Raw genomic sequence first — 14,341 nt, 5'->3', positions numbered from 1 at the left:
CGAAAGCACCCCCGGGAACGGGGGGGAGGTGGATGGGGCAGGCTCTTGGGAGCCCCCCCAGCCCTCCTTTTCGGTGCTGCTCGCCAGGGCGGGGGGTGTCAGCGTTGAGGGGCAGCGCCGGTTCCCCCCCGCCATCGCCATCGCCATCGCCCTCCCGCCGGGGATCGCCCGGCGCCGCGCCGCGCATGCGCAGCCCCGGCCTGACACACCCCCCCCCCCTTCTCGCCTGCCGTAGGTCACGTGATCCCTGCATGGCCGGCGCTGCCGGCAGCGATGGCGGCCACCAGGTACCGGCGGTTCCTGAAGCTCTGCGAGGAGTGGCCGGTGGAGGAGACGAAGCGGCAGCGGGACCTGGGCGTCTTCCTGCGGCAGCGGGTGGCGCAGGCCTTCCGCGAAGGGGAGAACACGCAGGTGAGGGCGGGCGGGGGGGTATGGCACCCCCGCGGCGGCGGCCTGCTCGGGGAGGGGGGGGGGGGGGGGGGGGGGCCGAGGCGGGGCCTGGGCCGCGCAGGCGCCTCTTCTCTCCCGGCCGCCGGCGGTGGGGGGGATACGGTTTAACGGTCTTTCTGAGGCGGCTGCAGCGGTTTCTGGGCACAAACCTTAGGAGTTCGGTGCTGACACGGGGTTCTGCCCGTAGCACCCTTCGCCTCGGAGCTCGGCTCGGTTGTAGTTGAGGAGAAGGCTGTGGCTGCGGGGCTCCGCTGTGAAACGAGCCTCCCTCGGGTCTCCTCAGGGACCCCGCAGAGCTTCCCTCGGGGCCCAGGACAGGCCGGTGTGTGTGTGTACGCTCTGCTCGCCTTTGGAACGCAGGCCCGAGTCACCCCCAGTCAGCCACGTCGCTTGTCCCTCGCGTAGGACAAGCTGTGGTTTATACCCAGTTCCTGCACGTTTATGCTATGTGCTTTGGAGAACCCCATTCCCGTGGTTATGGAAGCGGGATACAAAGCATTGTGAATTCGTCAGCGCCGTGCAGGAATCGAGTTAATTAAGTGTGTTTTGCTTACCGTAGCGATAGGATGATAGTGCGGTGCAGTATGGAGTACATAGTGAAATGCGACATTGCCTGGCACTGTTAGGATGCAGTGGTTCTAAAATTGTATTCCAGCTACAGTTGTAATTGTGTTGGCGTTTAGGCTTTGGTGCTGGAATAAATTAGAGAAGCTAATGCTTGACTTGGGCTGCAGACCTTTACAGACTCAGAGGTGGTGCTGTGGAATGTAAATGTGCCCTTTCTTAGCATAAAAACATTGTTCCGGGTATGCATTTTCTACTTCAAGGGGCCATTATAGGCACCTAATTCTATATTGGTCACCGGAATAGTCTGCAGCAGACATTTCGGGAAGTGCTTATTGCTTTTTTATATGCTCAGGACAGCTCAATATGCTGCACCAATTGGCTACAAGATCCCAAAGCTGCCACTCATCTTGAAAATCTAAATTGATGCCTGCAGCACTGATGTCAATTTGTATGTATAAAGGCTTAATACAGCAAAGGGAAATGTACTGGCAGACAGCAGGAGGAATGTCTGAGAAAAGAACTAGAACTGTAAAGGATACTTTATCAGTCTAATGTCTGTTTTATTTACATGGAATAAGATTTGCTGATTTTACAGGGCAGGGGGGGGATACTGTTTCTGCTACCCATTTAATAGCTATTTCTGGTATCATTACTAAAACATTAGCAGGGTCATTTGAAATGTGACTGCAAGATACATTAAGCTGAAGATCACCTGCAGTGGGATGGTGCTTACTCTTGACCGTCTGTCTGTCCCTATATCCTCTCTCCTGCAGCAGCCGTTACCTGCTGAATAAGGAGAGCCTTTCCTTAGTTCTCCTAGTTTGCGCAGAGGAGTCATCACCCGCTTTGTGCTGAACCTGTGCCAATGTCCCGAGGACAGATGAGCCGTGTCATTTTAGCCTGACATGTTTCTGTTGATACTATTCTTATTCATGTATCCGTTTGAATCATTTATGTTTGATGTCATCGAGCAGCAATGGAGCGTTCTGGTCGAGTTGGCCCCCATTGTAAAATAGAAAAACAAGATGATGTGCCATCCACGCTGCTAAATAGATGGCTCTGCAAGGCAGATGCACCTGTCTGAGGCACCTAGCAGAGGTTTAGGTATTAGCAAGATCTTCCCAACTTGCTAGACCAAAATAGAAATCCATTTACCCTTCACAAGCTGTTCAGTGTCTCTCGTGCTGCTTTTCCCTAATCAATTATCAACTATTTTTAGCCTGCACTGGGATTTTCTAACTTCCATCCTAGTACGTTATCCTGTTTGATGCTTTAGAATAAAACAGGCGGCAAAACTGGCCTTTGAGCAAGAAGTCTCGCAGATTTCACAGCACTGGCCAATAAACATGACAAGAAAACTATCCAGCAATAGTCTCATTAACTGTGTATTCACAGTTGATCTGTCAAATCTTTTTGAGCAGAGTTTAAAGTCAATTCTGGAAATCACATGCCTCGTTATTCTTGTAGGCCAAGCTGGTGAGAAGTGGAGGGCAAAGAAAATTATCTGCGTTCTGGAGCAGCGTAGTAGGGGTCACCAGCATCCTACATTGCACTGAGAAGTCACCTAAGCTGCTCCTTGACTGTCCTCACAAGCCTTGAAATGAGGTGGGTTTTGCTATGGAGGTTTAAAATAAGACTTGTGTGATACTTTTATCCCTTTCCAGATTGCTGACCCTGAGACCTGTGACCGAATGTACGAGAGCTTAGTCAGAATCCACACCAACTACTACAAAAACAAGGTGAGCTTTGGCGTTAGCCGTCATCCCTCTTTAGGGGGTGAATCACCACCTACTGCGGTTGGTGGCCTCGTCCCAGCAGGGTTTCTGGGACTCTCTAACAGACAAATGAGTGGTCAGGTGGATACAGCACTGCCCGGTGCCTTTGGTCACTCCGGGAAGGCTGCAGGCATCTTGGCCTCTGTGACATGTATGAACAATGCAGATGATTGATAGTTCTTGGTATGGATGAACAGAATTCTTAGAGCTTGACTGAAAATGAGCTCGGACTCTACCGCTGTGGTGACATTTTTACCTTTTTTAATGCGCTACGAGTAACATCTTTTTCTCTCTCTCCTTCTCTCACCTACTTGCTCGCTTGTGAAGTATCCACGCCTGAAAGACACGAGCTTCACTGGAGTGACAGTAGAAGATTGCAAGATGATACTAGCAACAGGTACTAATACTGGGCTTGATTTGAGAATAAGTCAGTGCAGGAGATAAAGTACATTCTAGTCTTTGTGGTGTTCACTGCATCACTTCTACTAAACACCTGTGACTAAAGGACAGAACGGGACTGCCGTGCAAGTACATTAGGATGTTTAATGAGGAGTAAGTTCAGGAATAATTGAGGAGATCTTCAGTAATCTATCAGGGCAAAAAGTCGATTGTATTTTGCACTGGACAGGAACAGCAAAGGGTTTGCAAGAGCTCTTTGAGATCAGATAGCAGGAGCTATGTGAAAGAAATGCACGTTTGCTGTGTCATTCCGAAACGTAGCTCAGCTTCTGTTTCACTATGTTCAAATTCCCTTCAGTATTTCTTCTTTTGTATTAGACTTTGAGAGAAAACAGGGTACCACGGTGCAGAAATACTCTCAGCCAGATCATTTATTAAGTGCAGTGTAGGAAGCTAGTGCAGTTTTGTTCTGCTCCAGTTCCTAACTTTGATTGCAGTGCGTGGAAACTGAATATTAGTTGTTAGTGGTAAGGGACTCCCCGCACAATTGATTGAAAGGGAAGACAAACTTGCCTCAGGCCCTGAAATAGAAATTCATTAAGATGAGAAGTCAAAAAAGGAAAATGTATGTAAGGCAAAGCTGTTATAAGAGGGCTTTCATTCCTTTGCTCTTCCGCTGTTCTTCCTCTTTCCCCATCTCTCTCTCTCTCTCTTCTCCTTTTGCAGACATTCTGAAACAGATGGAAGACATGAAAAAAGGGACATGGAAAAAACTGCGAGAAAAGTTTTATGCCAAGAAACCTGAAGAGGACTCGAAATGATAGCCTAACTCCAGGATTCTCCACTGTATATATTCCTAAAGCACTGTATGTTGCCATGATGAATAAAACCATTTATTCCTCTTAGCAACAGCATTTTTGTTCAGACTTACACCTTACACCATTCATATTTAGTGCCCTTTCTTTTTTTCCCTGAAAATCTAGGACATAGCTTAACGTATCTGTGCTGAAATGATATTGGAGCAATGTAGTGTAGAGGAAAGAACTTGGTGGTGTTAGACCTGATCCTTTGTATGATAAGAAATGGAACAACCAGGAGATGCACAGAGCTAGTAGGTGCAACCATGTTAGCTTTAAATTTGCTTGTGAAGATAAGAATAGTGATGGTGTGAAAACGTAGCTATGCTTGTGTTTCTGTGTGTTAGCACTGGTAACGGTGAAATTGAAGGAGGGATAACTTAAATTGTCACATTTATTTTCCTTTTGAGAAGACACAGGAGAGGACTGAGGGTGACTGTTTACCACGGAGTAAACATAAACTGTACACAGGAGTGACAGTGGAGCCGTGTAAGAGTTTGAGATTTCAATCAAATGCTGCAGCAGTGTGTTGCTGGTCGAGGTAGCTATATGCAGCTTTCCCTCAGCGTGAAGAGAAGGTTCCATATGGGTTACTGCGTATCTGAGGGGTAAAGATAGGTTTTAATGACACGTTGGTATATAGGGCCAGAAACAAATTTCATGTGTGATTAGTCCATTGCTATGGCCTATTTTTATTCCTTTTTAAAGCTTTAATGCTTACATCAGTGTCTATTCTTGGGAGGCAGAGGCACAGGACTGTAGCTGGGGTGGCTACAGCGCTGCTTGGCTTGGGAGGGATGAGTGTCTAGAACACAGCTATGCCAGGACTCTGCTTGGCTCCAGGCAGCACCAACAGCTGCTCCTTTTTATGTATTTGAACAGTGTTTTCCTGGCAAGTAGTGAAAGAATTTGAAACTTTGCAGCAGGCTCTAATCCAAAGCTTCAGAAAACAAGGCTGGTGTTCAAGGTAGTTCTTCATGGTAGCATTCTTCTTCATCTTCTGACTGGAGCGTCATACTACATTTTAACGTTTAACATCTGGAGCTGAGAGCATTGGACTGTGGAGCACCTGGGTAATCCAGCCCTGGTTTGGCTTCAGGGCCTTGGATTGTTCTGTATTTCTGTTTTTAACACAGCCCCATTACATACCAGAGCGCACAGGAAGGGAGCTTTCTTTACCATGTTTAAGTTTTTATTATAACATGATTTTGTATTTAATTTAGTTAAGGCAATTTACACTTCAGTTCTTAAGTAACAACAATAACAAAAAAAAGTAAAACATTACACCAGAGATGAAACTAAAACACAGGACACCCCTTCACAGTGAACTCCTGTAAACCTGCAGTCTCCTACTACTACTGCCCAGATATTCTTGGTCCACAGAAGGCAAAAAAGACTAGTTCACGCTAGTACAAGCTTGGATACTCATCCTCTTCTGGTGAGTTAAATCTATCTCCTTGAGTTTAGCTCCTCTTTACTGCACCACAGTGATGAACAGAATTCTTTAAATGGAGAGGGATCAGTATGGAGCAGGTACAGCAAATACGATGGCTGGTTTGCAAAGGTCCACAGGTACTAGTGCCACTCTTGGAATAAGTTAAATATTGCAGCCCTACAGCTAGTTACGCTACACCTGAGGTGGAGGCCATCAGAATGTAGCTCATGGAGATAAAGATACAACCCTCCACATTTGCAAAATAAAGAGTTATTGCAATGAGGAATAAAAGTCCTGTATAATTTATCTTCCTACAAGGGCATTAGAGTAACGTGTGGGTCCAGGTATCGTGAGGAATCCTGGCCAGTCCCTGGTTCCTGAATTGCTTACAAGCGCTCTAAGGAAAATGTTGACTGTGAAGCCCTTCCACATGGTCCGTCTTTCTCTGACGGTGATGTCCATGCGTGGAACCCAGGAACAAGCAGCCTCCTTAGCCGATACGTAGGCGTAGTCCCTCGGTGGGTGAAGCCGATGCTTCTTCTGTGTCTTAGTGGTTCATGGTATTCTGGACATCCACAAACCCCATCCTTTGTCTGCGCTTCCGTTGCTCTGTCATCTAGAGTTCAAACAAGGACACAAGTGAGGTAGGAAGCCAGAAAACCCTGTGAGTTGGATTCTAGCTGATGAGGAAGTTAAGTATCAAAAAGCACATGTCCCAGGTGTCCCTGGTCCCCCCAAAAAGAGCTGCAGGAGCCCTTTGCTTTGTATCTGAAGCTGTACCGCCCTGGGCTGGTTCTGCCTCCTGTTCCTTGCAATCGGTGTCTATTTTGGTAAGGACAGCGGGTTTCTACGGTCAGGTGTTCCTCGAGTGTTCCTATTTTAAAGAGTGTTTAGTACCTGTTCCTTCAGCTCATTCAGCTGGGAGGTGAGATGGGACACCAGCTTCATCGTGGTGTTGAGTTTGTCTTGAAGATTTCGGATCTCATTCTGTTCCCCTTCCCCTTCATTGCTGACCAGCGACATGGCTCGCATCCGGGGGAACCAGTCAAGGTTCTTGTTCTGGAAAGGCGACCATGGAGAATGGGAGTTGGAGAGGGGGTGAGGAGGAGGGAGGAGACCTGGTAGGATTTAACAGGAAGCCTGCCTGCGCTTAGGGATTAGAGAAATTCTCAAAGGCTCGGCTTGTCTGTATCTTTGCAAATTTTCCACAATGTTCCATTTCTAGGTTTTTTTTCTCACAGCCTTCTGGGCTCAAGTTCAGAAGTTTTTCTTTTCTAAATTTCCTTTCCTTCCCTTCTTGCCTTGAAATCACCTTGAAGTCACACTCTCTACTGCTCGGTTCTGCCCTTGGTTCAATCCTTAAATACACAGTACAAAACATCAAATAGACAATGTGGTGTTGGCTGAGATTGCAAAGTGGAAATAACCAGCTAAGAACACACTAAGGCACAACAACGTTATTTAACATTTTACAAAAGCTCCTTCTCAAAGCTGTTTTTCTTTGGCAAGCCCATTGTTCTCAAATATTTCCCAGGGGTAGGCAGGCTGGAATAGTGAAAGAGCTGCCCTGAGAGGACGCGTACCTTTATCATCTGCGCCACGTAACTCTCCGGCCCTGTGTAGTCTGTCTTGTTCTTCACTCGCACCAGCACTATGAAGTACAAGTAGTTCCACATGTTGTGCTCATATTTAATATGCTCCTCAAAGGACACTGTCTTGTTGTCAAACTTGTCCCTTTCGAGTCCTGGGAAAGGCAGTCAAGAACGGAGAAGGTGGAGGGAGGAGATGGGGAGGGGAGGAGAAGGGAAGAAGTGAGCGAGCAAACAAATGTGAAAGGAAGTACAGATAATTGCATCCTCTCCCAGGTGTGACTTTCAAGAAGTGCTTTTAATAATTAGTTGGCATTTAGCACACAACAAGCATCCCAAACAGGGGGAAAATAACCCAGTTGTGTATTCAGGAGGCTTCTATTTAAAGTACTACCAGCTATGCTTCCTGCCTATGTATCTAAAAGCATAAAATGCACCCAGTGGATCTTTTAAGAAAAAAGCAGCTAGACTTACGGGTTTTTCGCTTTTTTTGGATGCCTTCTGATGACTGAAAGCATTCCAAACTTTTTCTGTATTTTATTTCCTTAGTAATATGGTGCTTTTTTTCCACTGGCTAAGTGATGGTCTCGGGAGTGGTAGATGCACAGCAACAAGAACTCCACAATGTGGCCTTTTAGTTTAATACCTCATTAACAGGAGGCGAGGAACAATACAGATCATTTCCCCTCTCAGTTTGTGTCCTTGTTTAAGCCTCCTCCCACTGCAGTGACCCATCAGTGAACAGATTTAAGTTTTGCTGTGAATCAAAATGAAAACCAGAAACCAGCTGAAACTTCTTTCCTTCCCTCAACCTTAGAAGAGAGGAAGAGCTTTGGGGCAATTCCTGTACACCGAGGTCCCAGCGCTCACCACATATGAAACAGGTGGTCTTCAGTATCTCTTCCTTCTTTTGCTTCTCGCTCCTCAGATCAGCAAAAGTGTCAATAATGACCCCAAAGATGAGGTTAAGGACGATAATAATGACAATGAAGAAGAAGAGGAGGTCGTAGACAACCCGAGCAGGAAACAAGGACTCCTGTAATGGATGAAAGGGATAAGCGTGTGTCTCCTGCACATCTCTCCTCTCGCCACTCCAACTGTGCTGCCTCGTTACACGGGCCGTGGGCTGAGGGTACCAGGTGAGGAGGAATAAAGAGTGTGATGGAGGAAGAGAGGAGGAAAGCCCTGGAGGACAGCGTGGGGGATAGAGCTGGAAGTGTCACAGCTCCCGGGGAGGGAGGGCAGCTGCACAGCGGTAAACGCAGCAGGACTTAGCAGAAGAAAGGGGTCCCGCATGCTGCCCAAACTCACATCCTTCGACGGCTTCCGCAGAATGTCACCCACGCCCCCTCCGTTCCTCAGGCCATGGTTCAGGACAGTGACGATGCACATGAGCAGCGTGTCGCAGGCGCGTTCCCACTGGTCAGCGTCTGTTTCTAGAGTACCAGAGGGGGAAATAAAAGCAAAAACCCAGAGCATAGACAAGGCTTAAGTACCAGGCCATTACAAAGAATCCAGAGCTGCGGGGATGACTCTTGCTGCAGCGATGCAGTGGCAAATCTCCTGGGAGCAGGTGCTTGTTGCGGATCTCCCAACCAGCAACTTCCCAGCAGCTCCTCCAGCTTGCTTCTTGCTGTGGAGGTGTTTGGCTGAGCGCTCCCGAAGCTCCCACTTTCTTTTATGACTAAATTGAATCTACTTCAACATTTTTTATGCCAGGGTCAGTGCAACATTTGCAGGCCTCTTGCCTGAAAGTGGGTTGTTTGTTTCCATCTTTGAAAAGCTAGGATTTTTCTGAGCTCGCTGACAAACCAGGCAGCCAACCTACTCTACCACTAACAGAGTCAACCTTTCTAATCAGCTCACTTACCTTCCAAGGCAGTGGGCACAGCAGAGCAGCTAATTTTATCACCGCTGCATGACTCCATGAAGGTCTCCATGTTCCTTTGCATCCCCAAGGGGTCATCTGCAAGTAAAAGAGACCACAGCCTTGTCAGAGCATCAGCTTGCCTTAGTAAAACTCTTCGCTGCTGTCACGGGTGCTTTTCAACTGCCTCTTCTTGTAGCTTTCAAGCTTCTTGAAAAAAAGTTGCTTCATATTCTCCTCGCCTTTTCTAGGCTTTGAATCTTTTGCTCAAGTTTCAGTAAGACCTCTACAGTGCTAAAACTTCATTTGTAGCTGTCTACCCCCTTCTCTACAATCACTCCTAGCCCCAAAACCCTGCTCCCTGCAGCACGAGGTCCCTAAGTCGCCACAGGCAGCCGTCTTCTCTGTTAACCCCAAAACCAGTGCTACCAGGAGTTTGCGCCAAGGGTATAAAACCCATGACACACGCACGCACACACAGACACACGTGGGTGCTTTTGCAGCGGGGAGGGAGCAGGGCCTCATGCAACGGTCCAGCTGCAGAAGGGGACCCACGCTCTGCCTGGCCCCTCTCTAGCCCAAGCACCGCAGCCAACGAAGGCAAGGGCTGAACAACCTTTGGCTTTGCTGTCCGGCAGCCGGTCCACCTCCAGGATGAAGTCATCCTTCAGGAACAGGAAGCCCACGATGGAGAAGAGGTAGACGAGGATGAGAGCCAGGAGGGCTGTCAGCAGGATGGAGCGCCCGTTCCGCGTCACACTTTTGATGACGTTAAACAAGGTCTCCTCACGGTAGATCAAGTCAAACAGCTGAAAGGACCCAGGTGCAAAGAAATGCCGCGGGGTGCTTTTCTTGATAATGCCTGGCCTACCTAAATCCCCTTTTATCCTGAGATCTTGGATCACTCAGCAGACCTTGACTAACTTTCACACAAAGCATTTAAGTTTCCCAGCTTACTGTAGGGAAGCAGAGAAGAATGAAGTGACTTATGCACAGCAGGAGAGCCAAGAATAGGACACATGCACCCTGCCTCTGCCCTCACCAGCTCACGTTGTCTCCCAGCTGACCCAGATAAAGTACAGAGTAGAGATTAGAGAGAGAGCAAAAGACCAGGAGAGAGACAGTAATAGATACTGTCGGAAGGCAGAAAGATCAGCCTACGCAAAGATTAGAGCACAGCGAATTGTTCTCGCTGCTTTTATCAATCAGCCCCTGGAAGGTGTCACAGGAACCTTCTAGCTTCTAACAGGGCAGACAGGCTACCTCCGTGCCCCAAACATCTGCATTTATTGTACCAGGATGCTGTAGAAGAGTTCGTGCACAAAGAGTCCCAGGACGCTTGTCAGGATGTAGCCAACATGGTAAAGAAATTCCACATCCATGATCATGGCCTTGTAGCCTCGGATGAAGGTCCCACGATTGCCCACGAAGCTCACTACGAACACAATCTTGTTGGTCAGCTGGGGAACAACCAGAAATGGGAGGGAGTGGGGTTTGCTGCACTTTATGAATGCAGAACAGCCTCCTGCGTCACGGGCTGCTACGCTATTTTTCCAGCACATGGAGAACTTACATTGAGAGCTCCCAGGATGTTCAGAGTGAGTCCAATCCCCAAGTAATAAATCGATCGCAAGATCAGTGCCACGAGGAGCGGTCTGACGCCATAGCGCTTAGTGAACAAGGCCATGATGGAGAAGCAGATCAGAATCCAGAAGAGCAGCGAGATCAGTGGGGAATCCAGCACTCCTGGGAAGAGAAGACCCACAGCAATTAAATGGCATGAGAGTAAATGCATGCTGCCAATCGGACACTGTGCTGCTGTCCAGAAAACCTAATGTGCTGATTATCAGAGGGAAGAAAGAGAGAAATTATGCTTGACTGCAAAGACTAGTATTGACTAAGGTGGTTCTTACTGATACATTTTTCTAACATCTTTTATCCAAGATCTCAAAACCTTCGTAAATGATGGAGGCTTTGCCTGACAGCAGGTATGTATTCTGTCATTGCTTCCCCCGTTTTACAAACAGGGAGAAGAGACTTTTCCCTAAAAAGGAAGCAGTGGGAGGGCTGGCAACTGAAATTTTGACTCAATCCCTTCCTTTGACCAGCAGAAAGTACTTGGGGCTTTAGGAGTCAAAAGGAGACTGAGGGTGGGGAGAGCACAGGTAAGGGGACCGGTTTTCCTGCACATGAAGGTCCTCTTTTTCTTTCACCTCGAGGAGCAGCAGATGCCGGGGCACTTACCCATGGAAGTGGCTTCAACATAGGGGTAGAAGAAAGCAATGATTATGTTGATGAAGACAGCCAGGTTGAAGGAAATGCTTCCCCAGAGCGTCATTCTGCGGGAGAACCAGTACATCAGCGGCATGCCTGGAGGGAGAGGAGGCAGACACACAAATCTCAGCCAACCTTGTGCCAACTGGGGAACGCTTTGTCCTCCCAGACATCCGAAGGGCTCGGCTCAGTACAGTTAGCAGGGCCCTTGCCTCCCACTTCCTTCAAAACGTTAATAAAAGCTCCCTCCTCATCTGCTGAAATAGGAGTGCAAGTTCAAAATGTTCCTGCTTGCATTTCTTGGCTTCTCTGCCCTTTGACCTGCTCTGGCACCTTGGAATCAGATCGGCTCCGTTCTCCTCCTCACCCTCCGCCCCATCTCCCACCTCCTACAGCCTCGCCGCTCACGTCCTTCAAAACAACAGTGTCTTTGTGTTTTCAGCGCTGGTGCTCGGTCCCAGAGGAGACCCAGCCAGCAATTTCCCATCCATACTGGAAACTTGTTTCCTGCCAAATTCCTAAGATAGTTTTGACTGGATCTGCAAGTGTTTTCAGAGCTGCTACACTACTCCTTAGCTGCATTGCAGTATTTATAGTGTGACTCTTTAGTGAGCTCCTGTTATTTTAAGGCAGGATTTCCATCCCGATGCAGCCCTGAAAGCACCTAAGCAGGTCTGCAGGGTGCAGAGAAACAAGTTTTATTTCCCATATGTAGCTGCTAGATCCTGGCTTTGGAGAAGGCAACTGAAAACAAATGAAGAGAGGGCTTTCCAGGGGAAAACACCCGCGGGCGTAATCCCAGGGAACATGCTGTAAGATGCATTTCAGACTACTGAGGAACTGCACTAAAACAGGCATGGAGGAAGCACATCCCTGGGATCTTGATTAACCTCCACTCCCTGCAAACTGCCGAGTGTGTTGTGCTCTACAGAGCAAGGGGCACAAAGAGCTCAGAGATGTGATTTCCAGGCTGCTGCCAGGGTTCACAGCCCTTTCAAAGCAGGGCTGCCTCCCAGTTTCACAACAGGGGCTATTCGAAGTGCCCGTGCTGGCCGGGGAGAGCCCAAAGGGAAGGTCTGGTTTGCTCTTACTGCGCAGTTTCTTCTGCCATTCCATCTCGTTGTGGAGGAAGGACGACTGGTCGAAGAAATCACTGACTTTGCTGCCCTGCTCATCCTGCTCCGTGGTGGTGAAGAGCCGGTACTTGGTCTCCTTGGTGAGGAACTCGCAGATGCCAGGCACAGGGAAGATGATCTGCTCCATGCTTCGGTCCAGGCGCACAATCTGCAGGAAGCAGAGCGAAGGACAGGGTGCCGTCAGACCCTGCCCCTGCCAGGCTTTGGTTTCCTCTTTCCTAGACCCAGCTGTGCCTTCCCCTCCTCCCTCCCACTCCACTGGGATCCAAATATCACCGGCCACTTGTCTATAACGCTACAAATCGACCCAGCAAAGGCAGCCCTGACTGTGCCGGAGGAAAGCCGAGACCGCGTGAACCCTTGCCGGCCCATCTGCAAGGAGAGATCCGTGCCGACAAGCAAGGATGGGGCTGCCAAATCGGCTGCATCCCCGCTGCTGCTGGGAGAAAAAAGAAGGGTCCGGGGGGGCAGCTCATTCCCTCAGCTCCTCACGGGCTCTGCTAACGCCTCCGGCTCTCTGCAGAGCAAAAGGCTCATCTGCTTCTTGCCAGCACAGGGATAGGAAGGCTCCCAGTGCAAAATAACCGGGCACGAGGCAGCTGGAGCACACGTGGGATTCACCGACCATGTGCATACTGGCAACCCAACAGCTAACAGGTCTTGCCTCAATCTGGGATGTGTGTTTCTCGTAATAAGCCAGCGGGTCTTCCTCTTCTTCCTGGACCGGGGCCGTCGACTTCAGCATCTGCGTCAGCTGCTTGTTGTTTAGGCTGAGCTGGGATGCAGGGAGAGGGAGAGCGGATGAGAGTGGCCTCAGCCGGAGGAGTCAGGTCTAACTCTGCACTGACAACAGTGTTCCTCAAAAGTGACCAAAGCTGATGAGGTCTCAGGGAAAAGCAAATGAATTAAAGCTTCCTAAAGGGGTACGAGCACTCCCTGAGGTGACAGACATTCGATTCCCTGCAATAATTACATCCAAATGCTGCTAATCCACAAATTACAAATCAATGCCCATAAAACCCCAGGGAAATCATATTACTGCTGAATCTCATTTGGGATCTAAGGTACATAGGCAAGAAACGACAGCAAAGGACTCAGCCCTTCCTTGTCTGAAGGGAAGGGGAGAAAGCGGGTACCAGCAGGACCCCATCAGGGCCACCAGCCTGTCCCTGCGGCGAGCTGGACATCACCCTACAGCTGAGCCTTCCTTGGGGAGCCCCGCAAATACAGCTCTCCGCAGCTTGGTTATAAAAGGTGCACGTGCCTTTGGGCTTGTCGTCTGGGCTACAAGGGCACTGATAAGTCTTTCTTTCTTTCTTTAGTCCCTCCGGGGAATACCAAACCCCATCAAATCTTAAACAACAAAACCCAGGGTGACTCAGCAAGGGTGGGAGAAGCAGCTCTTCGCAGTCTCCGGTCAGGGTCGGGGCGGGTTGCGGGGGCTCTGCCTCCGTTCCCAAGGCCCCTCCGTACCATGGATGAGATGCCCTCCTCCTCCTCCTCCTGGATTCGTTTCACTGGCTTCAGGAGCTGCTGCAGAGACTTGTTGTGTCGGGACAGCTGGAAGAGGGACAGCGATAGCCAGGTGAGCACAAGCTGGCGAGCAGCCACCGGTGAACACGGGAGCGGGACATGGGGTGCACAGGGGAGTGGGACGGCCGGCAAGCCTAGGGGCTGGCTTTTCACAGGAGCCAAAAGCACATTTCCCAGCCATGCCTCCCCAAGGAGGCCAGCCTGGCTGGAGGAAATGTAAATAAATATAGAGAAAAATGTGCAAATCAGCGAGCAGGAGCCCAGCGCGGCACAGGGAGCCCAGCCTGGCAGGGACCCTGCTGTCACAGCTCAGTACCTGCAGTGCCAATATATAAATGTTGTGACCGACTTCCCGGGGAGAAACCTCGGCGTTTTCACACTCCTCTTCCTGCAGATAGGCCTTCTTAATCACGTCGACCTGGAAGGCAGCAGAGGGACAGTGAGCTTCTCCCCACCTCC

The 14,341-nt window shown here is 49.3% G+C and overlaps 2 protein-coding genes across 2 annotated transcripts in view; one reads left to right on the top strand and one right to left on the bottom strand.

Moving 5' to 3' along the window:
• The first annotated feature begins 273 nt into the window (after positions 1-273).
• On the top strand, positions 274-4,096 carry LOC127026257 (ubiquinol-cytochrome-c reductase complex assembly factor 2). Its single transcript, XM_050911420.1, has 4 exons — positions 274-411; positions 2,682-2,756; positions 3,120-3,189; positions 3,918-4,096. The coding sequence occupies exons 1-4, from the start codon at positions 274-276 to the stop codon at positions 4,010-4,012; spliced, it is 378 nt and encodes a 125-aa protein (XP_050767377.1). The 3' UTR covers positions 4,013-4,096.
• A 1,129-nt stretch (positions 4,097-5,225) lies between these two features.
• ITPR3 (inositol 1,4,5-trisphosphate receptor type 3) overlaps positions 5,226-14,341 on the bottom strand; it is a 43,056-nt gene continuing 33,940 nt past the window's right edge. The window contains 14 exon segments of the mRNA XM_050911249.1: positions 5,226-6,099; positions 6,381-6,542; positions 7,067-7,227; positions 7,943-8,108; positions 8,384-8,508; positions 8,943-9,038; positions 9,556-9,748; positions 10,235-10,399; positions 10,513-10,685; positions 11,184-11,309; positions 12,305-12,497; positions 13,014-13,124; positions 13,823-13,909; positions 14,199-14,300. Of these exon segments, the coding sequence (XP_050767206.1) occupies positions 6,031-6,099; positions 6,381-6,542; positions 7,067-7,227; positions 7,943-8,108; positions 8,384-8,508; positions 8,943-9,038; positions 9,556-9,748; positions 10,235-10,399; positions 10,513-10,685; positions 11,184-11,309; positions 12,305-12,497; positions 13,014-13,124; positions 13,823-13,909; positions 14,199-14,300 (1,929 nt within the window). The 3' untranslated portion in view covers positions 5,226-6,030.

This window comes from Gymnogyps californianus, chromosome 27 (genome assembly GCF_018139145.2).
Source record: "Gymnogyps californianus isolate 813 chromosome 27, ASM1813914v2, whole genome shotgun sequence".
Lineage (NCBI taxonomy): Eukaryota > Metazoa > Chordata > Aves > Accipitriformes > Cathartidae > Gymnogyps > Gymnogyps californianus.
Note: the sequence above shows the minus strand (reverse complement) of the source record. Positions and strands in the feature narration are given on the sequence as shown.